Source organism: Cydia splendana, chromosome 14 (assembly GCF_910591565.1).
Source record: "Cydia splendana chromosome 14, ilCydSple1.2, whole genome shotgun sequence".
Lineage (NCBI taxonomy): Eukaryota > Metazoa > Arthropoda > Insecta > Lepidoptera > Tortricidae > Cydia > Cydia splendana.
In genome coordinates, this window is record NC_085973.1 from 4,317,247 (window position 1) to 4,344,025 (window position 26,779).

At 39.4% G+C, this 26,779-nt stretch overlaps 2 protein-coding genes across 5 annotated transcripts in view; one reads left to right on the forward strand and one right to left on the reverse strand.

Annotated features, from left to right (window-relative positions):
• Window positions 1-293: 293 nt before the first annotated feature.
• LOC134797037 (zinc finger protein 319) lies at window positions 294-8,571 on the forward strand. Of its 4 annotated transcripts, none has more exons than XM_063769241.1 (8): window positions 294-428; window positions 4,103-4,205; window positions 4,865-5,026; window positions 5,648-5,866; window positions 6,187-6,333; window positions 6,672-7,438; window positions 7,732-7,889; window positions 8,391-8,571. In XM_063769241.1, the coding sequence occupies exons 2-8, from the start codon at window positions 4,116-4,118 to the stop codon at window positions 8,543-8,545; spliced, it is 1,698 nt and encodes a 565-aa protein (XP_063625311.1). In that variant the 5' UTR covers window positions 294-428; window positions 4,103-4,115; the 3' UTR covers window positions 8,546-8,571. The 4 variants fall into 4 exon arrangements, with proteins under 4 accessions (XP_063625311.1, XP_063625313.1, XP_063625312.1 ...); XM_063769243.1 differs by having other exon boundaries at window positions 4,880-5,026; XM_063769242.1 differs by having other exon boundaries at window positions 333-428; window positions 4,098-4,205.
• A 5,807-nt stretch (window positions 8,572-14,378) lies between these two features.
• LOC134797080 (SLIT-ROBO Rho GTPase-activating protein 3-like) overlaps window positions 14,379-26,779 on the reverse strand; it is a 110,541-nt gene continuing 98,140 nt past the window's right edge. Inside the window, exons 14-18 of the mRNA XM_063769304.1 lie at window positions 22,249-22,315; window positions 21,214-21,256; window positions 17,106-17,158; window positions 14,970-15,107; window positions 14,379-14,884 (exon numbers count right to left, since the gene is read on the reverse strand). Coding sequence (XP_063625374.1) covers window positions 14,608-14,884; window positions 14,970-15,107; window positions 17,106-17,158; window positions 21,214-21,256; window positions 22,249-22,315 — 578 coding nt within the window. The 3' untranslated portion in view covers window positions 14,379-14,607. The remainder of the gene's footprint in view (window positions 14,885-14,969; window positions 15,108-17,105; window positions 17,159-21,213; window positions 21,257-22,248; window positions 22,316-26,779) is intronic.

Genomic DNA, 26,779 nt, shown 5'->3' on the forward strand with positions numbered 1-26,779 from the left:
AAGAGCCCAATACTGTAAATTGCTTTTAAAACAACGAACTTAAGTATCTAGTTTACTGTAAAATTATATAGGTACTAAAAATAACGAATATCATAAAAAATATACACATACAATTTTGTGCCTAATAATTGTTTTCTTTCATATCAATTGATTATTAAAAAGAATTTAAGTTAGACCAAAATTACGATTTAACAAAGAAAAGTTACTAAATTTTTTTTGCGCAAAAATATCACTAACCATTTATTACCTTTCGCGGCTATTCAATCTCAACATTAACATTCCCCTTTAAACTAAGCCAACGTCCAGGCCTTATCTACATTAGGAGTATGCGTGGCCAAGTATTTAGTCAATACCGCGCGGGGGGCGCCCGATCGATCCCTCAGTCGGCGGCGGCGCGCCGGCCTGGCTTGAGCTCCATGCTACTTCAGGTAAGAATTTAAGAAACATATTCTTTGTAATCCCATATTCCTTACCACATCATGACTTAGATTCAAACATAATACTTCAACTTAAAAAATACGCGTAGTGTTCGATGCACCGCACGTGAAGGTTTCGCCCGCCCGCCTTGCTAAGTTACATGGTTTTTAGATGTAATGTTTCTGTTATTGATTTTTTGAGTGATACTGTAATCGGAGATTATCGAGCCATTTTGGATTTTCTTTGTGCCTAGTGAGTGGTTTTCTTTGTGTTTTATGTTGGACTAAAAGTGAAATGATTGTTGAAATGTGGACAATGGTTTGAAAATATGTTTTAATATCCGCCGGACGTGTCGAATTTGGTTAAAATTTTAATATTAGGGTTGACCTTTAAAAAATATATATAAATACAAAGATACATTAAAATATTCATGTTAATAATTTACCAAATTTACATTTTAAAAAAAACAGTTCACTATATCCACACATTTACTCTGTATTTTTTGACCGACAAAAAAAACGGAGGAGGTTCTCAAGTCGACGCGTATATTTTTTTTTATGAATGACCACGCATAATTTCATACATAATTTCTTTATAAAACTTTGATATTTTTTATTTATTTTTGTTACCCTCGGGTATCTTTGATATTTTTTATTAAGTTGAGAAAAATATTACTTTGCTCGCAATATAACAATAACTATTTAAAAATCTTCTAAAAATCTGCGGAAATTAGAACGTAGCTCAAAAAAATCACAATATAAATAACGTTTTTTAGATTTTCCTTCACATGCAAATCGTCAACCTTCAATCTGTAAAAGTCAAACTTCCCCCTACGTCCGTCCTGTCACCCCTCGCCGCCCCAGGGGTGGGTGCATATCTGCACGCGTTCGGGGAAGCCCGGGTGGCGCGTATCAGGTGGTCGAATGTAGGAAAGGAAAAGTTACGATTTAGGCTGTATAGAAAATAAATTGCTAGATGGCGTGGCGATCGCTGGTCCCTGTAATCTTTGCTTTCCTTTGTTCAATACACGGAGTGAACTGTAGACATAATCGGGATTTAAGCAAAAAGCAAAATTTACAAAATGACAATGATAGTTAGATTAAATTGAAGTAAGCCTATAAAATGAACTTGTCACTGGTTATTAATTTTTTGATAATCTAAATATATAAATCTAAATATATAAACGTGAAAGACCTGACTGACTGACTGACTTAAATCAACGCACAGCCCAAACCGTTGGGACTAGAACGTCCAAATTTGGCAACTAGATTCCTTATAAGGTCTAGGTCTCCACTAAGAAAGGATTTTTCAATATTCATCCCCTAAAGGAGTGAAATGGGGATCCAAAGTTTGTATGGGGAAACAAGATAAGTTAGACTATTTTATTCCAAATTTCACAGGAGTATTCCTAAAGATAAATAAGTAAACACGTGTTTCAGGTTTTTTGAAAATTGAACCCCTAAGAGGGGGAAAAGTCCCCAATAGGGTTGATATCTCAAAATATCAATATGGGTATCGTTTTCATAGTATTTTGAGACGCTAATAAGAAAAATGGCATCAAAATTAAAATTAACGTAGCCGAAGTGAACAATCATCCCCTGGTGGGGGTGCAATGGGGTTGAAATTTCAAAATATCAATATGGGTATCATTTCCATGGTTTTGTGGGATTTGTTAGACTATTTTATTCCAAATTTCACAGGAGTATTCCTAAAGATAAATGAGTAAACACGTGTTTCAGGTTTTTTGAAAATTGAACCCCTAAGAGGGGGAAAAGTCCCCAATAGGGTTGATATCTCAAAATATCAATATGGGTATCGTTTTCATTGTATTTTGAGACGCTAATAACAAAAATGGCATCAAAATTAAAATTAACGTAGCCGAAGTGAACAATCATCCCCTGGTGGGGGTGCAATGGGGTTGAAATTTCAAAATATAAATATGGGTATCATTTCCATGGTTTTGTGGGACGCTAATTACAAAAATTACAAAAATGGGATCAAAATTAAAATATAACGTAGCCGACGTGAACTATGGCCCCTGGTGGGATGCTAATTACGAAGATAGCGTAGACGGTTGTAACATACACGCTGATTTACAGCCACACGTGATCCAGACTTTTGAGAATGCAATCCCTTAAAGTAAATTTTTTGAGCTACAAAAGTATAAGATTACAAATACCTTCTCTTAAATATATAATCTAAATATATAAACGTGAAAGACCTGACTGACTGACTGACTGACCACAGCCCAAACCGCTGGGACTAGAAAGTCCAAATTTGGCAACTAGATTCCTTATAAGGTCTAGGTGTCCACTAAGAAAGGATTTTTCAATATTCATCCCCTAAAGGAGTGAAATGGGGGTCCAGAGTTTGTATGGGGAAACAAGATAAGTTAGACTATTTTATTCCAAATTTCACAGGAGTATTCCTAAAGATAAATGAGTAAACACGTGTTTCAGGTTTTTTGAAAATTGAACCCCTAAGAGGGGGAAAAGTCCCCAATAGGGTTGATATCTCAAAATATCAATATGGGTATCGTTTTCATAGTATTTTGAGCCGCTAATAACAAAAATGGCATCAAAATTAAAATTAACGTAGCCGAAGTGAACAATCATCCCCCTGGTGGGGGTGCAATGGGGTTGAAATTTCAAAATATCAATATGGGTATCATTTCCATGGTTTTGTGGGACGCTAATTACAAAAATTACAAAAATGGGATCAAAATTAAAATATAACGTAGCCGACGTGAACTATGGCCCCTGGTGGGGAATGCTAATTACGAAGATAGCATAGACGGTTGTAACATACACGCTGATTTACAGCCACACGTGATCCAGACTTTTGAGAATTCAATCCCTTAAAGTAAATTTTTTGAGCTACAAAATTATAAGATTACAAATACCTTCTAATAATTGAACAGTACACAAACATCGTTTTTAAAATAATTATCATCTTAAACGGTTTGTTTACATTCAAAATACCAAAAACCATTAAAGTACATAGATTATTAAAAAAACTCTCCTGCGCGTGCGAAGCCGCGGGCAAAAGCTAGTGAATATATATTATAATTTACCTACAATTCAACTTATTGTCAAATATACAGTGTGTAAATTCAATACGGGCGAATATTTAAACGGTAGTTAGCATAGGATCCAAGAATTATATTGGGATAGATTTTGCTTACAAATACAATTAAAATTTTACAAAACACCAGTTTTTTTTAATTAACTATACAAAATAATTCAGCCCGCAACGTAATACAACACACAAGTTTCGGGATACTAGCATTTGTTTCGAGTAATTATGGACAGTAGGCATGGACTCATACAAATTGTTAAATTATTAGACTTATGTGGCTAATGTTAGTACTTACATAACTATTTTTAGGGACCGTGCCCGTTGGAGGGTCTGCCATCTTATGGCCAGAATCTGAAACATATGTGCACATTGCCAAAGCAAGTGCTACCATCTGCCGTTCTCGTCGGTACGTTTCCTTGAACATAGTAGGTTCTGCCATATTGTGGGCTACATCGGAAGCATAAACGACACATTTCCGCCTCGCGCCAAAAATCTGACGGCTCCTATGCTGCCCCCTATAGTTCATGCACGGGGCCTATGGGCAGTAAGAGCAGGCCCGTAGGAGGGTAATCAATAGGGTTGACACAATCCGTTTGTTGCAGCGCAGCGTGTAGCGCGGCATGGAGAGTGCAGTGTCCAGCGTGGCAGCCCTCACCATGGACTGCGAAGATATGTTTAAGGAGATCACTAAGAAACTCTACGGGGAGGAGGTACGACATATTGATACCTAGCTTTTAATTAGGGCAGGGTTCGGCAATGAAATCGGCAAAGGCTTTAAGTCCCCTTTAGACCTTTCAGGCTTCTTTGAAATAAAGACTACTACTACTTATTATCTTATTATTACTACCTTTATATTAAAGTCGTTAAGATCAAATTCACATTTCTTTAACCTAATACTATAAAACAAGCAACCGCTATAGCTGTTGATTTCTTTGACAGTGGTTGGTTGTTCTCAAAAATTTGCCTAACCCTGTTCAAATCCAAAAAAGTAACTTCATGACAGATCCATTCGAACGTGTCAACTTAACACGTTCTTAACGAATTAACTATGGGTTTTGTTGATATTTTTAGTTATTTAGTGGAAGTCCTGTACATCAACCTGATATCTGGAAATGCCACCAAAATCAACTAAAGGAACAGTCAGAACACACACCTCAATAATTAATTGTCCCAATCCAATCTGCAATACTGTATTTTCATATTTTCAACGTGTGATTTATTTACTAGTACTGAGTCCAATTATTAAGAAGAAACAGGCCTTTTAGCTTCAATTTATATAGTTTTATGTCTGATACCTCACCACTGTTAACATGAGCTGTTTGTAACGCACATCTATACAAAAGCCCTCGGGGCGGCTAACTGTAACCAGACGTTGGTGTGGCAGGCGACGGTGGGTGGCGGCGTCATCGGCGTGGAATTCCCAGCTGCTGAGAGGGACCTTGAAGAGGAACTGCGCCCCGAGGAACACATCACCGCGTGGGGCCTTGCTGCGTTGATGCAGAATGGGTTCCCACCTCCTGGTATCTTGCAAGTAAGTAATCTACCTATTTCCCCAGAAAATTCCACCCAAATCCTCTGTAACTTCAACAAAAATATGTCACACTCGAATGCGAGGCGACCGTGAGCGGCAGCGTTTTCGGTGTGGGGTTCACAGTGGCTGAAAGGGGCCTGGGAGAGGAGATGCGCCCGGAGGACACACTTCACCCCCTGGGGCCTTGCTGCGTTGATGGAGAATGGGTTCCCAACTCCTGGGATCTTGCAAGTAAGTGACCTAGCTGCTTCTCCTTCGAAATTCCATCCAAATCTAGTGATTTCTACTAAACACTCAAATAAAACCCCACAATGACCCAACTCTGTACCTGCTAAGGAATTGTCTAATACTAACAGGCAGACTTTCCAGACATGGAAGGTAATTTGTACAAAATCACAATTTACATAGAGAACATTGCACGTTTCAAGTAACACATAATAAATTTCATTATCGTTATCCTCTTCCTTGGCCAATGCCCCATTTGCTCGGAGTCAGCCTATCTTATCTTTTTCCTACAGAGCATATATACTACAGTAACAATATCTGCGTCAGCATTTGGATCTTTCTATTCTTTTTTACTATGGCCAGTCAGGAAAAAAACGAACATTTTCTTGTTTCTAGGCTAACTTCACCCCCCGAATCGACCCAGCTGCCGAAGACCGGTGGACGGCAGCGGAAGAACCTTTGGCCTGGGCCCATTCCCGAGTGGCTTCTTACAACCCTGCCCAGCGACTGTTCAAATGTACGGAATGTGAGTGCGTCGGCTTCCTTGCGAGGGTGGCTGAGCACTGGCTTGGGACTCATTCACATGCCAGGGTGTTCCACTGCCCGCTGGCTCAGGTAATATTTACAGACACTTGTGTTTAAAACCTTAGTTTACAAGAACCTTTAGTCTGGGCCCATTCCTGAGTACCTTACAACGCTGCCCAGAAACTGTTCAAGTGTGTGCGGCATCCTTGCGAGGGTAGCTGAGCACTGGCTTGGGACTCATTTACATGTTAGGATTTTCCACTTACCGCTGGCTCAGGTAATATATGTTTCTCTCGCCTGGGCCTGTCTGGGTATCTCAAGTGACGACAAATAAACCTGACCAAAGAAGTGTTAAATGTACGGAATGTAATGTTTACAAAATAACCTCTTATTACTGTGTTTGTTCACAGTGTGGCTTCGCGAGCGGCTGGGCGCGAGCAGTGAGGCAGCATCTCGCGCGAGACCACCACTCGGACCCCGCGGCGGCCGACCAGCTGCTACGGGAGAACCCGGCTCTCGATGACGTTACCCGATACCTGCAGCGACTCAAAACAAAGGTACTTGACAAAGTTGCTAATAAATTCAGATTTCGTAAACACATGAAGACTCCATATTTAACTATTTTTTTTCTAGGAGTCTGGGAGGTTCATTTGCTTCTCTGTACCTACATACTTTTAAATTGTCAGAAATGAATGAAGTCACATATTATGACCACATCCCACCACCACACAACTTTTGTACTTTCTTCTTGCTCGGCCATTAGCCCGTGTCTTATTACATCCGTCGTAACTTTTGAACCGTTAATATACATACTAAGAGTAAAATCTCATTCTGAAAAAAAGTAGTAGTAGCGTCCTTTAACTCTCTCCATCACATTCCAAAAAAAATTCTCCAGGTGGAAAACCAGCGTAACGAGCGCCGAACCAACCCCGTACCTGTCGCGGTCGCCGTGGAGCCCCCGGCGCCCGAGCCCGCGCCCGCAGCGGAGCCCGGCAAGCGCTACGCCTGCCCCGCCTGCCCCTACGCCACCGACCGCCGCGACCTCTTCACGCGGCACGAAAACATCCACCGCGACGAAAAACCCTTCCACTGCTACCTCTGCCAAAAACAATTCAACAGAGCCGACCACGTCAAGAAACACTTCCTACGCATGCACAGAGACCAACCCTACGACCTAAATAGAATAAGACGACCGACCAAAAACCAACCAGCCGCTACAACAAACGTTTATTACAATTCAAAACCGCCTGCAGAACCTCCACCTATCCAAGAATACCGGGCGCCTGTTAAAATCGAACGCGCGCCGCTAGCGAAAGCAGAGGCGCCGGCGACTATACCGCAACCGAAAACTGTAGTCAATACCACCCCTGTAGTAACTAATAGCCCGACTGTTACCAATACCACGGCGGGTGTGCGGCGGAAGGGAGAGAGACGATACGCGTGCTGCTATTGCACGTGGTCAGGGGTGGATAACTGGTGTTTGAAGCGGCACTTGAATACGCATTTGAAGCCGTTTGCGTGTGCGCTCTGCGAGTATAAGGCGGCGCGCGCGGAAAGGTTGGCAACGCATGTGCATAAAGTTCATAATAAGAAGGCGTGTGCTAAATGTCCGTTTTTGGCGGACGATCAGCATCAGTTGGCGCTTCATTTGAGAGAGGCCCAGTAAGTACCTACTAACATCTATACATATAGTTGCTAATTTATTTTCCTGATTCCTCAGTAAGTTAGTCGGTGACAACTAAGTTTGCAAGGGATAATTGAAGTACTTATAGGATCAAAGATCTATCTTCTACAGATTGGAAATAGTTCCGCTAAGTTAACGGACGATGTATTTACTAAATCCTACAAAGGACTATCCCCAACGAAATCTAAGGCATAAATGAAACAGGTGGGTAATCTGTGGGGGTTGGGAATATGTGATAATTATTTTTTAACAATAACTTATTCTATTCCAGTCACATCGAGAGCCGCAACCTCAAAGTGCCGACCGGCGTGCGTAACTTTACCACGCCGACGCAGCCCACAGAGGACGCCACTACGTCCGCTCAGGGACGCCGACGCGAACAGCGCGCCGCCGGCGCTGCTAGGCTCTTCGGCTACTTGGAAGCTTCAGGTATGTTTGAAATCATATTGAGAGCCGCAACCTCAAAGTGTCGGTCCAGGGACGCCGACGCGAACAACGCGCCGCCGGCGCTACGAGGCTCTTCGGATAGTTGGAAGCTATGGCCCTATTTTTACAAGCTTTTACTTACTTTCATTATACTCTTCCCTAGCTGACGCACATAAGTAACGCAATAGCGTAGCCATGTTACTCAGTTACTGGCTGTATACCTAAGTTGTTTCCAGTCTTATAAATGTTACTTTAGTCTCAACCGTTCTCTATTCTAGACAAACCTTTTATGCAATACACTTTATTTCCCCCTATTTGGGCTTGGGGTTATCTTAACATCACATCTCTAATCTGCAGCGATACAGACATCATCTTAACCGACTCAGCGCGTGCTCCAACCTATACTAAGTTATCGACACGCGCTGATTATATTTTGCTGACCGCCATAAAAAACTTGAACGGTATTATACTGTCCTTATCAGCATATCTTTATTACGTTTCCAGACAACTCCGGCGACGAATACGAAGCCCCGATCCAGGACCAGTTCCCCACAGCGGTGGCGGCGGCCGTGGGCCCCGCGGCGCCGCACTACGCGCGCGACAAGGAGAACGCCGCGCCCATGCACCACGCGCACCACGACCACTGCCTCCGATACTAGACGCCAGATTATATATCATTGTTGCATACATGTGTTTTTATTGACTTTCATTTACAACCCCAAAGAATGGTCTACTTTAAGGATGACTCACGTTAGACCGGGCCGGAGTTTCCGGAGCTTAGTTGTAGCAGCCAATTAGCTGGTACACTAGTAGCAGTAGCTTCAGGTGGGTTGGTGGTGAGCAGCACAGCAAAGAGCACTTGTAATAATGACGTAGATATATTGTAAGTTAAGATACAAGTAAGTAAAGTGACCCTCCTTCTCAGGAACCTAAGATGCGTCTATCTCTCTCTTGCTTGTACAGCGGTTTTTATATCGTTGATCATCTTGTATCTTGTTTCCGCCATTAGAGTTGCTGTTCGACAAGACGTGAAGAACGTGCGACTCTAATACGGATTACAATCACGTATAGCATGTACTACATGTACGCGCAGCTAATTTGATTCCGAAATGCATGTACAGTGATAAGACTGTACATAGTTTTCTATGAAGAGCATCACATGTTCATCTGTCATAACAAAGTAACCGCCGGAAGCTCCGGCCCGGTCTAAAGGATGACTCACGCTAGACCGGGCCGTGCCCGGGCCGAGGCGTCCGACATGTCATCTTCTATGACGGCTGATCGGTTATCACATGGTGCTTTCCATAGAATACGAAGCGCCGGAAGCTCCGGCCCGGTCTAGCGTCAGTCATAAAGTTGCGAAACGTCCCGTCATCAATATATCTGCCTATATAGCTAATTTTACACCAGGAAACTCTGAGAATCGTTAGCATAAACAGGTGAAAGTTAGTGAGATAATAAGAATATCTCTAGCACTTATCGCTCCATCTGTGCCCGTCGGAGACAAAAGGGAATACACCATTAAAGGGGCCCACATAGTGTTGTGAATAACGCTCATTTCGAGGCTTAAAGCCTCGAACCCTTAAGGCTCTCGAGGCTAAACGCCTCAAAGGCGGCAAAGACGATTTCTTACATCCATACGCGTAAAACAAATACTTAAATACAATTCTCAAATATAGTCAAGTCTTCAAGACTAAAAATAAGCGTTATTCACAACACTAGGCCCACAGATTACCAGTTTGCCGGAATCAGCCAGTCAGTTGTTCGGAACTGTCACCTTTTGTGTTAACTGACAGGCTGATATCTTCCGGCGGACTGGTAATCAGTCAGCCCCTTTAGGTAGGTATATGTGAGTAGCAAGAAATTAAAGATAAAAACACACATACGCGGGTAATACTGGTTTATTGTGAAGGTTACAGAGGTACAGATTCGATACAATATATCACAGACGACGGCCGCCGCTCTCAAGCTTACCTCACTACCTCATTACCTCACTTCCATCTCACGTGTATACCATGGCGTCAAATGAGGCAGCCGACCGTTATTGTTAGTTATAGGCCTAATTTAGAATATGACCGTCGCGGTCTTGTTTAAACGCGTCCTAACTTTAAATTTTTGGTGCTCAATCTTTACAAGAATTTAAATTGTGCGCCTTGTCACATAGAGAAGTTAGAGTTAGACCAAGAAAAGTCTGCAGCGATTTTGATAGCCCACGCAGTGCAAGTGTATTTTAAACGTCATACTTCTATGAAATTATGACGTATAAATAACACTTGCACTGCGTGGGCTATCAAAATCGCTGCAGACTTTTCTTGGTCTAACTTTATTTAGACAGTGGTCGTAAAAAGTAATTTCAACATTATAATTAATTCTAATTGAGAACATTATTGGTGGATTACCAAATTAAGTAGAATTGGACCAAGCTAATTCTGCGTAGACTTTGAATGCGAACTGTCACCATAAATGTCAAATTACGATGAAAATATGACGTTTATAACTCCACTCCCTAACTTTGCCACGTCAAAGTGGATGCAAAGTTATTGACTTACAAAATATTAACAGGATTTTAAATATTTATTTGTTTAATCACTGGTTACTTTTGTGCCTTTTAAAAATAAAACACAAAAGTAAAAAATTACTATGCCGTATGCATTTTAAAAGGAGCTACCCAATATTATTTATTTATCGTATTACCCTTAGGGGCTGTCCATAAATTACGTCATCGTTTTTTGACGATTTTTGACCCCCCCCCCCCCCCCCTAAAATCATCCAAAAATCATGCTTCGGATGACCCCGTTTCCTCCTACGACATGCTACCGTCATCCGATGTCCAGACCCCCCCCCCCCCTAATTTGAAATGACGTAATTTATGGATAGCCCCTTAGGGCTGATTTAGACGTCGCGCGAACTCGCATTCGGTTTTAGTTACATTGCGGACTGTTGGTTACGTCCAATTCAACCGACGGATCAAAACTCGCATCGTCTAAATGAGCCCTTATTCATAAACCTTTACGGGCCTGATTTAGTTAAATTATGTTTTATCCCTGTCTTACAAATACATAAGTCAAAAGGACAGATAAAGACAAACGATTATTAGCTAATTGAGGCTTGCAGCGCGTTCATGAATATAATCATTAGCACATTATTAATAATTGTTCTTGATTTCAATCTACAGCCAGGCGTGGCTCACTCCGCGATTTCGTCGCTTTGCAACAGGAGCTACAAGTACATCTGTTCCACACCAATTTTGGTGGCTAGCCATAAGCCGCGCGTGGCGCTGTTGCCACCTAGCGGCCATATCTGTCCTGATCGTAACAGACGCGTTTTCTTAGAGAGTGAGTCTTCTGTACCTAGTACTATTATTTATTCTGTGCTACAGCTTCCTATTATACTAGACACCATAAAACGCTTAATTTAAATAAAACTTATCTAATCTTTAGATCGACTGCCGCATTCAAGTAGCGTATAAAAATAATGATATATAAAATAGATCTTGTGTCCATATGAATACGATTTAATGTCCCATGCACGAGCAGCGGCCGGCTAGCCCGAGGGCTGGATATAAGAAATAGAAAAAACTAATTCGCGATCTGAGAAAAAAAAGTTATTTATATAAACTTGACAATTTTATTGTGATGACTAATGGCTCGGCCACGACATTGCGCGACTTGCGACGGCGGTAGCGATAACAATAGGTTGAAGCGAGACTCAGCGATCGGACTTTTCATAGGTTGTAGCTGCCGCTGTCGCCAGTCGCGTAATGTCGCCGTAATAATTCGCCGCATATTACTGAGTGCCGGGAACCCGCAGCGGGTTCTCTGTTCGTAGGCGCTTTCCTATACAAAGCGGGAAAACGCTGGGATCGGAAACGAGCGTAGCGCTACGAAAACGTGGCAGTGAATGTGTTAACAAGTATTAATCGCTATGTACTTTCGTACTTTAATTTTTAATGTCAGATGACAATTGTCAAATGACAAATAATGTCACTTACACTTAACCGAGTACAGATGTGGTACATAATTATTTTCCATTGTATTTTCACGGAAATTTACGAACGTATCTTGCTATTTCAGTCAGTCTCGGTACAAAAAGTAGTGGCATTGACTGAACTAGCATAACAAATACGAACGTTTCCGAGAAAATACGATGGAAAACAATTATGCACTACATCTGTACCTAGGGGTCATCCATTAATTACGTCACACGAATTTCTAGGTTTTTTGACCCCTCCCCCCCCCCTTGTCACATTTGGTCACATTTGGCAAACCCCTCCCCCCTAGTGTGACGTCACATTTTTTCTACGAAATCGCCAAATCGAATTAAGTAAGTACCTAAGTATTATTAATATTTTATCAAAATATTTTTGACGATATAAATATTAGTAATTTTATAACCCAAAACTGCTTAGGAAAGAAAAGTAAAAGAATAAAAACGATTATCGTTTTAAAAACTTGTTATTTAAATGTACAGCGAATAAAATAAATTAAAAAAAAAATTCGGTTACTGATGAAGTTAAAGTGACGTCACAAAGTTTGTGTCTCCCCCCTCCCCCATGTCACAATATGTCACATTTTCTTGACCCCCTCCCTCCCCCTAAACGTGTGACGTAATTAATGGATGACCCCCTACCTAATAGTTTAAAAGTTTCATTTCTCAGATCACGATTTCAGGGTGGTTAAAATAGTCAAATCTTTTGATAGAAGAGCAGTTTTTGAGAAGTTTTTTACGAGTCTACTCTGCAATTACTTCTTCGTGTTAAAAGTATTATTTTTCTCAAACTGATGTCAAATATATTTGCTGCCATTTCTGAAGAGATTTCCATTTTGTAAAACAGGCGGTTACAGTTAGACCAAGATAAGTCTGCAACGATTTTGAAGTGTTATTTTCAACGTCAAACTTCTATAAAATTATGACGAATTAATAACACTTGAACTGCGTATGCTATCAAAATCATTGCAGACTTTTCTTGGTCTAACTCTATAGACTTTCGATCTCGTTCTAACCTGTGGGATGTTGAACCCATTTCTGTCTTCCATCACGTATGTTTGACCATTTTAAGCACCACAAGCTAACAGACAGGGACCCCTAGTTCGAATAAAACTTACCCTAGTAGAAATTGAGTACATGAGATGAGCACACAAAAATACATCCATCCATACAAATTTGACAACTATTGATAATAACGTTGTCCGTACAATACAATAATTATTAAAATAGCAATACATTTATAACTACATTCTGAACTCGTATAAGTCGAATTATTATGTCAATATGTTCTAGAAAAATAATTATGATTAAAACGCTGTTTTGTACTGGATCAACAAAAATGTAAAAACGTCTTTTAAGAATCTTTCTTACAAGTGTAACCAGTTTAGCCATAAGTTTAGTAATTTGTGACATGTCAGATTAATTAAAACCTTATTTTAGAACGAACATTTGTCTAGTCTGGTTAAACATGTCGGTCACTAAAAAAAGCGTCAAATTAAAATTTATATAGGTTGTCATTGTCACCCAATCTTATCGACGCGATTATAAACCCTCAGATGATTCCAACTGTTTTAAGGGACTTTAGCTATGTTTTTTTAAGCTATTGCAGAGTCATTTTTTCGCAGATACTCCATTGTTTTATCTCAAATTTGCTGCTTTTTTAGTGACGTATATGTCAAAGTCCGTCCCTCTCACACAAACCCATCCAAGCGTTTTTCAGACTTGTCGATCCAGCAATATCTCAGCGGTAAGACATCGCAACATAAGAACGTTTGTCGGACGACATTGTGACCTTTTGGTCGACGATTGTAAGCCTCTAATTCATTTTCGACGATTGCATCCCTCTAAAAATACTCAAAAATATTTCAATGAGCAATTAGGTTTGAGCATTTCGCTTGATATGTAACTGAGATTTTTTTTAATTACTTGACAATTGTCACTGACAATACACCGTGCATTTTCGCTACGTATAGTTGTTACATGTCATTTTGACAAATTGTCAGTGTCAAGTGACAATAAAATTTTGATGTGGGTGTAATACGTGACAGTCATAGTCGCATCAATAGGGTTTATTTTAGGGCAAACTGGTCGAATACATAAAATCATTTCTAAAATATGAATCTTCATTCACGCAACCTTGTGTTACAAATATTGTATAAATTTGAAAATGTAAGTACATTCAAGGGTGTGGATAAAAGAGCTGATAATATCGATTAGATGCAATCGTCTATAAGCGCCATTTTCACCAAATAGTTATGGTCCAAGACTCAATTATAATTCTGATAGTGTGTAATGTTTGTGTTTATGCAAATATTACGTTGCAAAATATGTAGAGTTAGACCAAGAAAAGTCTGCAAGGATTTTGATAGCACACGTAGTGCAAGTGTTATTTATACGTCATCATTTCATAGAAATTTGACGTTTAAAATAACACTTGCACTGCGTATACTAGTGTTACTACCTATCTCTTTAAAACATGTTCGCATTCAGAAATTTCGAACTACAATCGAGTCCTGGAGACCTAACTGTCAAGCTTTAAATGACATCATCAGGCGGCCAATGATACGGCTTCAGCAACGCCAGTTTCGCCAAAGCCGGCTTGGGCGTCTCAGCCGAGGACCACGGAATGCACGCTTCGAATGTGCACGTACGTCAACCGCATTGTTTTTAGCCAGTATAGCGGTCGACGTCAGCGCCGAGCGTGCGTTTCGTGCCCTAGGCGTCTATTTGTACCCTAAGTGGTTTCGTCAGGCGGCGGCTGCGGCCTCGCATGTTGCGGATGCGGCGTAGGCCTCCTGAGCAAGGCCGGTTTAGCGGCTAAAGCCGGCTTGAGCGAGCCGCCGGTCAGCGTCAGGTCGGCGAATTTGGCGGCGACGCGGGCGGTGTTGCGCGCGGGTACTGGGCTGTCAGGGGCCGCCGAGGCCGATGCTGAGGTTTCGGCCTCGTCAGGCTTGTCTGTGGTGTCGGGAGGGTCGTCGGGGGCGATTGTGCTGCTGTCTGATGATGATGGTCTGGAATAAAAAGAGTAGGTAGGGATAAAGTAATGATGACAATATTTCACTTTTTTTATAAATAAGCTATACTCTATGAACTTACTTGTGCGAGGGCCGCTTCTTGAGCGTGTCGCGGTTGGTGGCGAACGTTTCGGCGGCGTCGGCGGGCGGCGCGGTGGCCTCAGTCGGCGCCCGTGCTGGCAAGTCCAGCACTAGGTCCGGCGTGGCCTCCGCTAACCTCCTGCAGAGTGTCGAAGAGAAAGTGCATTTTGTGAAGGTACAGTCGACGTCAAATATAAATGTTTACATTTTTCGCCTTATTACAAAGGAGTAAGGTATTGAATAAGCGGGTCCAAAAGAACGTTGACGGCCATTTTCAGTAAAAAGTGTACCATTTACTTTTTTTCGACAGCTTTTTTGTTCAGAATCACAAAAATAAAAATGGTACACTTATTTACGAAAACCCCTTGACATCAGATCAGAGAGTATGGTTCAAACTGTAATTTTTCACGATATTGTGGTTGGTCTCATAGCCGCTTTCAAGAGAATCACCTAGATAGACCACAATTCCACCTCATCAAATTTCATGACTCAGCTATTCAGCTCGAATACCAACCTAAAAGATGTTTATTTTGGGCCCAATTTTGAACAGCATTACCAGTATTAGTCGTACTATTAGAGTCTGTTCGGAAAGAGAAGAGCCGTGTAATGTATTGGGTCCCAAACATTCCACGAATCTTCTCTTTCCGCACAAACTCTGGGAGAAAATCCTATGTATTTCAATGACAACAGAATTGTGCCTAAGTATTATAATTTTAGTGCGAAAATATGCTCTTTTTTATCGAAGTTAGCTTAAAATGCAATATTACAGCCATAGTGCGAATATTCTGTGTTATAATGACTTTAAACAATAGGCATACGACACAGGGTTATATGATTATTATGCTTAGCAATGTACTTATATGATTAGCATATTATTATGCGATTGCAATCTTAAAACGTAACTAGGAGCGAGTCTAACCCCCTTATTCATAAAAATTTACGGGCCTGCTTTAGTTAAATTATGTTTTATCCCTTTCTTACAAATACATAAGTCAAAATGACAGATAAGGACAAACGATTATTAGCTAATTGAGGTTTCCAGCGCGTTTAGAATAAGGGGGTAAAGGAATAGTAGATAATGTGCAACTAGTCGTATTTTAAGATATTATTCACATGTATTATAGTTGTTGCATTTCACGAAGGCAAGAAGATTTGTCTGCATAGGTAATACGAGTAAACTGCGTACTGAATGCAAGTACCCAGTGAACATGTAATGTAAGAATCCGAATAACGTGTAGAGACGTCGCACTGCAAAACGCAAGCGGTGTAAAACCTCTTGTGAGAGTTCGAACATTACAATGTGTGCACAATACAAGGCATGCCATACCGCGTGTAACTTAGCACAGCTCTGGCTGTCTTGCTTGCGAGACAATACCGTCTATAGCATAAGGGCACACGGGGCCCATGCTCAGGGCCCCCATCCTCAGGGGGCCCCGAAGGACAAACAGTAACAAGTATATTTGATTATCCATAATAAATGGAAGATCATAGTAGAAAAAATGTTAGTTTAATTCGCTTTTTACTTTCCAAAAGGGCCCCAAATTCTTATGTGCCCAAGGGCCCCAGCATAGTTTAAGACGGTCCTGGACGCAGACGTAGTCTGGCAAACCCAGCCAGCCAGTAGCAAAATGCGCCAAATTTAAAATAGTAGGCACGAGAGATCGACCTCCACAATATTTCTTTTTTCAATCGACAAGTCGGTTAGCCAGACTATGTTGCAACGGAGCAGTGCTGCGTTACGCGCGCGTAATGAGACCTTGAGTAAGAGTAAGACTCACAGAGTTAAACCAAGAAAAGTCTGCAGCGATTTTGATAGCCCACGCAGTGCAAGTGTTATTTATACGTCATAGCTTCATAGAAGTATGACGTTTAAAATAACACTTGCACTGCGGGGGCTATCAAAATCGCTGCAGACTTTTTTTGGTCTAACTCTAATGACATTTAACTTCGTGAAAAAAACATTCCCAACTTCGTGAAATGCATGTATACTCGTAGATGGTCAAGCAAATCTTGTCAGTAGAAAAAGGCGCGAAATTAAAATTTTGTATGAGACGATATCCCTTCGCGCCTATATTTTTCAATTTTGCCGCCTTTTTCTACTGACAAGATCTGCTTGACCAACTTTAGCAACACTTACCGACATTGTGCAGAGGTGGAAGGGGCGGGGGCAGCGGGGGACGGCTCGCGGACCTGCGCGGGCGGACACCACAACATTTAGGACTTTCATTCACGCTGTCAGAGAGGCTACATACGGAAATTGGCTATCAGAGAGCATCCCTGTCACTCTAAGAAAGAGCTATTGAGATATGCATAAACTCTTTGAATTTCGATTTTCAGAAGTTCTTACGAAGCTTTCATTGAAAAGGCGACCGTTTTACAATTATTATGATATACTAAAATGACCTTCACGCAGAGGTTTTTGACCGCACGCGCCGGTAAAACAGCACTAGGGTTAACTACCGGCCCGATTCGAACTTTAAGATACGTCAGTTAATAGATCTAGAAACGATATGGATTTGATGTCAGTGTCAAATGTGACGTTTCTTCAAACAAAAACGTCCCTTTTGACACTGACACATTTAAATCTAATCCACATCGTTTCTAGATCTATTAATGACGTATCTAAAGTTCGAATTGGACAGTACGCCTAAAATGATTTAAAAAAACTGAATGAAGAAAACAGTGTATTTAAAAAAAATTGTATGTGTCTTATTAAGTTACTTGGAAAATGACTCATTCGTTCGTCAATCTTAGAAAAAAAAGCTAAATGATTTTATTTTACACGTTACAGTAATCCTCATCTCAATATGGGTAGACATAACAGTGGAATATGTGAAGTAGGTATTAGGAATTAAAAGTAAAATAGAAAATTGGTACTGTCATCCGCACCCACTGCATTGCTAATTTTTTAACAATAATAATATTCTAAAATTGTCTTTAAAAAATATTAGATATAGACTTGATAAAGACCGACAAGAAATTATAGAAATTAAAAAGTGGCAACATCGTATAGTTCGTTTTTTTAGCATTAGAAATAAGGTAAACAAACTTGATGTGTCTTTTAATTGAAAAACACATTTTAAAAATAAGTTACGGCAAATATGTAACAATTTTGAATCTAATACGATCATTTATATTCTTCTGCTTTCATAAGTATTAAATTATGATTTTTAAAAAGCGTTTTTCAATTAAAAGACATGTCAAAATCGCTTACCTTCTTGCAAGTTCGTTCTAATGCTAAAAAAAACGAAGTATAGTGTCGTCCCTTTCAAATAAATCTAAGAAAACGGGGCGACACTACAATGTTGCCACTTTTTAATTTCTACAATTTCTTGTCGGTCTATTAAGTAGGTACTTAACATTCATAACAACCGACCTATCCTGTCTAAAACATGTCAACTACTAGAAAATAAATGAAAATCGATTCGCATACGCCGAATAATTCGTTAGTTTAAAAACTTTTATATTTAAAGACTATCAGAGCTACCACCATAAGCAAACGAATACACACACATAGAAAGCGGATGCGAAGCGACAAAACAAATAAAACACACACATGCATGTATACATTTATTGAGTAAACAGCACCATTGCACAGTATATGTTTATAACAAGCTAGCTTCAGTCTTATAAAGGCAATAACAAATATAATAATGTTATTTTCATGAAAAGGTACTTAAAAGAGTAAGTGTAAATAATGTGTATCGTGTATGTGTATCAGAGGGGCTACCGCGAAAACCGTAATTCGCAAATTGCGGGGATTTTTCTCTTTTACTCCAATAAAGGTGTAATTAGAGTGACAGAGAAAAATGCCCGCAATTTGCGAACTTCGATTTTCGCGGTTATAGCCCAGTGTATGGACTTATAGCAATTAGTAAGCGATTGCCTATATATGTAATCTCAAAATAATAGTTATTTATTTTTCATGACACTTGCTCGAAAAAGATCTTATTTCATGCAGGTGTACTGAAGGACAAAGGCCTATATTGCTCCCGCGGGAGTTATGGATTGTTAAAAAAAACTATAACTCCCAGTTAACAAATTTGCCCCCTTACACATCGAGTTTATGTAATACTACAGCATCTTTTAAATACCTTTTCATATTTGTTACACAACACAACCAAACCAACAAAATAGCAAAACGAATGTACAACAATGATATATGTTTTGATGATAATTTTAGACATTAAGACATTTAAGACCCACCTCGTGATTTAATAGATGACACTTTATTTAAGAGTTAGAAATAAATTCTTAAGACCGACCGCCTCAATGAGTCCTCGCCTGCGCGGTACGGGGGCGACGGGACGACGTGCGGGGGCGGGGAAGGTGCGGGCGCAGTACGCCTGCCGCCCGCACCTTCCCCGCCGCCCTTAGTCGTCCTACCCCGTCGCCCCCGTACCGCGCAGGCGAGGACTCATTTAAGCGGTCGGTCTGCTTAGTAATATTAAAAATAATGTAATGGTGTTGTTGGTGAATTGTTTAAACATGAAATGAATAGGTTAAAAAGTTAAAATAACGATAAGTAAAGCTTTAAAAAAAAGAAGCATGAGAAGTAACACTATAGTCTATTCCACATGGATTAAAAAAATGTAAACACAAAAAACCACGTGGCTTAGTTGTTCGGCCAATGACATTATTCCATAGATACAAAATGTACCTTTTTGGTCAAATTAAACATTTCACAAAGTATGAACTAAATGACAACAACACAATAACCCCTCTGTTATAGATGGTCTAGCAAATCTTGGCAGTAGAAAAAGGCGCGAAATTCAAATTTTCTGTGGGACGATATTCTTTCGCGCCTACTTTTTTAAAATTTGCCGCTTTTTTCTGCTGACAAGATCTGCTTGACCCAGTATATAACACTACATACATGCAATAAGCTTAATATAGTCACATTTTGCGGAAGATAGCCCTGCTATATCTACATTGCACTAGAATTATATCTTACTCAATATTACAAAGTAGGTACCCACATTCAACTTTTGTAGGATATGTATATTAAATACGTTAAATGTAAAAATAACTACAACTACCAAAAACTGTATAAAAAGTTAGTTTCGAGATCTAGTTCACCCTCGTTTTCCGCAGTCATTATTTTATTATCTTAGAAGACTAGATAACTAATAGATGTGCAAAGATCTTACTTCATTACTTAATGCATATTATGAGCTAAATACACATATACATCTTCCGGAAAATATGAAAAATATAACTGACACCAACATAAAACAACAGGACAGACATATGACATAATGTTTATAGTAAAATACATACTTTAAAGGCAAAGCAAATCTCAATAATCACAGGCAAGTTAAAGAAATAGTTCAATTAATGAATTTCCTACTTGCTTTTTTAAACTACTTTAAATAAAATAAAAACCTAAAATAATTAAACTACTGGCAGTTTTAGGCTAAGATGGGTATATTTAGGCTTTTATAGATGGTCAAGCAAATCTTGTCAGTAGAAAAAGGCGCGAAATTCAAATTTTCTATGAGACGATATCCCTTCGCGCCTACATTTTTTAAATTTGTGCCTTTTTCTACTGACAAGATTTGCTTGACCAAGTATATATTCTCTTTTTAATACTACTTGGCCATAAGTAGTAACCACTAACGAAGACCATTTATGCCACCATTAGTAAACCTACATGAATTGAAGAATCAACCAGAATCAAATTTCCAATGATTTAAAATATTTGCAATTTTATCATTGTTATACTTGAGGCTGGCAATACACACAGTGCAAATCGGGACAAACATCTTAATAGGCGGGTCCACACAGAGCGAGCAGCCTCGCAAAGGAATTGTCGCGCTAAGCAGCTCGGTCGTAGGAGACGGGTCTCGCCCGAGGCAAGGCGGCCGAGGCACGTCTAAAGTTCTACACAGGCCGAGCTGCTTCGCGCGGCAATTTCCTCGCGATTTAATCGTGCTAATTATGTGGACTAATCGATAGGTATATCATATTATCTATAATAGCTGTCTAGAGTTAGACCAAGAAAAGTCTGCAACGATTTTGATAGCCCACGCAGTGCAAGTATTATTTTAAACGTCAAACTTCTATGAAATTATGACGTATAAATAACAGTTACACTGCGTGGGCTATCAAAATCGCTGCAGACTTTTCTCGGTCTAACTTTATCACTTGACGTGGTTCCCAGGTTTTCCTAAATGCAGTTTTGCCCCAATTCACGCTAATGTGTTTGTATTCATAAATGTCTAAACAGCCGTTTCGAACGGTACCTGTGGAGCGGGCACGGACTGTCGCCGCGGCAGACTCTCCGACCTGAAGCAAAAAACAACACTATGAGCAATGAATCCTTTTACCCCGCACACTCGACGAGCGGCATGGGAACGGTGCATTCACTGCATGGGAAGTAGCCAGATAAAACCGTACACGTCGGGAAGAAGTTGATAAGTCGAGATATTCTAATGAAGAAATTTGAACTTAAAATAAAATCACATAATGTTCAAATTTCTTCAATTTTTTCCCGCCAGTTATCACCTTCTTCCCGCCGTGTACGGAATAGGCAAAGAAGTAGTGTGGCCACGGTACTCGTCATGGTCCTCATCATGCCCACCGCTCCTTATTTTGTCGGTTTTTTGGCGAAGTCAAAGGACCGGCAATATAAAGTATGGAGCGTCGCGATTAACCGCGAGAGTAGAGCAGTGGCCAGAGAGGGCAACATCACAGAATAAGTAATAGTATTATCATACAGAACGGCCACGCACCGCCCCGCCCCGACTCGCATTACCTCGCCCCGCGACTGGCCGCGACATGAATCTGGCGGACTTGTGGCGTCCTCTCAGTAAAGCTACTTACCCACACATACACAATGACGCGTGCGCAGACGTGCCGCGCACACATATAAACGCAAATGATTTTTGATGCATGGCGTGTCCGCCCTGTGGCAACATCGCGGCAACGCGAGGAGCAGCGCTAGGAGCTCCTATTTGAATGCCACGCCTATCGTGCGCGGCGCGTCATCGTGAAATGAACCTTGTTAGAATGCACAAAGGTTGCTATTGAGCTGTAGCCGCGCGCGTCAGTTGGCGTCTTTGGCGGTCAAAAGGTTTGACAAAAGCTTGTGAGTTGAATTGTTTAAGCGCAAAAATTTATTGTTTAAAACATGTAGATAAAGCTTACGAAAAACTGGTGCTTGTTTGACATCCGAAAAAGGTAGTGTTATGTGGTCACTGAATTTTCAAACGTCTAGACGAAGCACCATCTAGGTTAGGTTAGGAATTTTGCATCTAAACCGAAGACCAATTCCTTACCTCCTTTCTATTGAGTCCCTGTCCCGTTCTCTCCATTCTCCGTTCTCACCGTCGTCGCTTATTTCATCTGCCAAAAGAAATTCACATTTATTAAAACATTCAATGACGAGTTCAACATGAACTGAAATAACTGAGTTCAATATGGTTTAATACACAACATGAGACCAAATAACCCGACTAAGTTTACTCGAGTACCTATTCGTCTCGGTACTATGACCTTAGGTAAGGGTCGGTTGCACCAAACCGTCTGTCACCGTTAAAGTATTCACTAAATTTTATTGTATGTGAAGTTTCATAGACCTCTGATGTATGGCGTTGATCAGTCTGTTAACTGTGATTGGTGCAAATGGCCCTTAAACATATTAAAACCACCAATTTAGTGCCTATTTTATATAATGACAACTGTCGGTAAATTTCATATAACATTTAATTGATTTTATGGTTAAAGTTGGCCGGGTTTTTCAGACACTGTATGAATTAAGGATTGGTTGTAGTTGTATGGTACTGACAGCTAGATAAAAAGGAACGATGGACTATGGTTTGAATTGAAAAACATGCGAAAGGGTGAACACGTATTATAATTAGTAATTACTGTCAATATATAGTAGATATTGAAGGTAATCTGTTTGTATGTCTCCTGGAGTTCCTGTAAAGGAAACAATCCTGAACTGTCAAATCTACAAATTAATTTGTTGGACAACTAAATTGAGATCCAGATGAAAAAAAAATGAAAATGAAAAAATGAAAAATTATTTATTTCCTTATTGAGCTCCCATTTTGGATACAATAATTAAGTATCTTTATCTGCTGTAGCGCTTAAATCTGTCAATTAAATGACTGACAGCAGTATTCAAACAATACACTTTTTAGTAAACCATAGTTCTAATGTACATTCAGTGACCGCCTCTGCAAACAAATTTCTATGCAGGGGGGTCATCACTCTCTGCGGTTGACTTACTGTAAGAATACTGATAACAGTATTCTAATATACATTAGAGAATTGTTTTATTTTTAATTATAAGATTCATTAATGCCCATATTCTGACACCATTTAATTTATTTTGTCTGCCAGCAAACCGTCATTGAGAAGTACTATGCGAGCGAAGTAATTAAAATGAGAATAAGTATTTTTAAATACATTTGCACGCGCGGTCAAGATTTAAACATACGAAGAGCTATTGACAGTTCTCACTCAAGTTGAGTGTTTATTAAGTTCCCGCCTCAGTGTTATAATTGAATCATCGAGAGCGTGGAATTGCATATGTAGTAGTATTGTTTGTTTACAGGCATTCTATATTTGAATTTTCTATTTTCTTGTACTATCAGCATACAACCACTACAAATGCAATTCCATCTTCTCGATAATTCAACTATACCATTGTTAGCCACGCTTAGAGTCTGTATCTTTAGGTATAAAAAAAAGTAAACAAACAATTTGAACATTTTCGGGTAGTTATAACTTTTATTGGTTAACCAACCAAATACAAAACCGCTTGGATCAGTCACTGAACGACCTGACTTTAAGGTGGTTCTCCTTATGCGAATTTCATACAATTTTATTGGTCAATTTTCTCTTAATACGTAGATTTACAGCACTTACAACCTTGATGTTTAGGTAGTGCATAATTGTCTGTCGTCGCCAAGTTAAAAATAATGACCAATTATTCAATATTTTTAATTAAAAACCATTTGAAAAATGCGAAGATTTTAGTTAAGCGCTTGTTTGTGTGAGTGATCTTTACACTATCCATGTAAAACAAGATGGCGAGATTCAGTTTAATAATAACCAACATAGATGTCACTTTAACACAGGTGACCTAACTAAGTAGTGTCTAATTTACTCAATAGATGGTAATAACGTAAGGGTATATAATTCACAAAATATGTTGTAATAGTTTAGCTTACAAACCATTTCCGTTAAAATTTGATCCCTACATTAGTACATGTAACTACCTAATCGGAGGTCAGGCCAGATTTGCTTTCTAAGGGTTTCTAGGAATTTTCGTTAATCAATTATCAGTTCAAAACTGGGATTGGTAGTAAGGTGATAATTTTTCAATGATTTTAAATAAAAATTAAATATTCATAAATTATAAATGAATTTTCATTGATTTTACAAATTTATAAGATCATAACATTTATAATAAATTATTATTAAGTCCGCGAGAGTGTGAAGGGTACTTATTCCATAGATAAGCTGTGCGTTTTTCTGCATACGTTTTTTTAAACTACCTACCTACCGCTCTATTTTTTTCCCGTTCACCGTAAATTAGACTATTGTACGCAAGAGTATTGTGGTTGTGGTTTACTCGCTGGATTTATTTATACGGACGCCTAAACTAAAACTCATTAACAGGCTTTTATTAGGTCGACCTGTATGTAACTAACTATGTACTTAATGGAATCTAAGGTAACTAATTTAACCATCTTCCAAGGATTGTAGCGTCATGAAAATTGGCAGCTGTATGTAGTTCTGATGACAATACAATAATATGGTACTGTCGAACTGATCTGATGATGGAGACAGGAGGTGGCCATAGGAACTCTCGACCTGTATGTAACTAACTATGTAATGGAATCTAAGGTAACTAATTTAACCATCTTCCAAGGATCGTAGCGTCATGAAAATTTACAGCTGTATGTAGTTCTGCGGGCTCAGCACGGTTCCATTTTTATCGACTATCACTATGCGCGTCCCTTTCGCACTTACATACTTGTTAGAACGTGACAGGCATGGTGACAAGGGATAAAAACACGACCGTGCTAAGCCGCCTGATGACAATACAATAATATGGTACTGTCGAACTGATCTGATGATGGAGACAGGAGGTGGCCATAGGAACTCTGTGATGAAACAACGCAACCTAATTGTGTTAGGGGTTTTTAGAATTTATAATGAGTATTAGTTGTCTGTCGTAAGAAAAGTATAGTCAGCGATAAAAGCTTGTACCAAAAATGAAATTTTTGCCATAAACTTATTTTACATTTTCGGTAAGTACCTAATACATGTCAAGTCATTACGGTAATTAGTTTCTACGTAAGCATTTTTTGTCTTCGGTACCTACCTGCTCTGCTATTATTATTATTATTTTAAAAAGTTTAAGAGAACATGTCGACATTCGTACTTTTTTGGAAAGCTGAGGAACTCATTTCTGTATTTTGTACGCAAAGTGTCATACTTTTTTTTAAAGTAATGCCTTAAAATGTTACAAAGTTTGGGGAAAATTACAAAAACATTGTGACTTCAAATCCTTTTTTTTTGAAAATTTTGGAAAGTTTTGGCAATCTTTTTTTATTTCACGTAATCAGTAGTTTATTGGCTATTAGGTGAATGTTTTTTTACGTCCAAATTTGAGTAGTTTTTTCACAATTACCACTTTTTAGTCGAAAGGCGGGTTTTGTAAACAAAAAACTAAAAACTCATATAACTTGAAAACCAATGAGTTTTGACCCCTGGTTGACTGGACTTAAATCATTGCAAATGACCCATAGAATAACCCCTTTCAAGGAATACGGCGAAGACTAAGACTCCGCTGTCCGTTTGATCGTCCGTCCGTCTTCCGTTGTCGTCCGACAGTTGAAATTTTCATACAAATTATGTATTTAATATTATAGGACATTTATAGGACATTTTTACACAAATTGACTAAGCCCCACGGTAAGCTCAAGAAGGCTTGTGTTGTGGGTACCTACTCAGACAACGATATATATAATATATAAATACTTAAATACGTAGAAAACAACCATGACTCAGGAACAAATATCTGTATCATCATACAAATAAATGCCCTTACCAGGATTCGAACCCGGGACCATCGGCTTCATAGGCAGGGTCACTACCCACTAGGCCAGACCACACCACCATTCCGGGTATTTCTGTTGCCGTTATAACAACAAATACTAAAAACAGAATATAATAAATACTTAAGTGGGTCCCATACAACAAACGTGATTCTTTTTCCGTTTTTTGCTTAAGGCCGGCGCCCCACTTCTGCGCACGCTACATCCACGGCCCACGTTTTAATACAAACCGTGGGCAAGCCCACGAAATTTTGTATATGGTCTAAGATCCCACATATATGGTCGACCTTCACCAATACGTCTGATGGATGAAACTTATATTTTATGAAAGAAAATATGTTCCAGAACATAAATAAATAGGGTTGCCTAAAGAAATATGGTCATGGCTATTTTTAATAAATTTTTGAAAAAACATTTTTTCGTCAAATTTCACCGATTTGTCTGACGATCGAGATAAGTTTCAATGGAAAGTATACAACTTGTACAACATAAATCAACTAGGTTGCCTATCTTTTTCCGATCACTATTATGTGGTTGCCGTGTTTAAAGAGGTGATTTTATATCGATAATTGCACTCATCTGTCTGAAGCTTGAATTATACATCAAAATGATGGTAATTTTATTGCAAATAGAATGGTATAGGGTTGCCTGCAAAAATCCGGTCAAAAATAAGGGTTGCCAGGCTTTTAAATAAAATAAGAAGGAAGGACTTTTAGCGATAACTCATAAA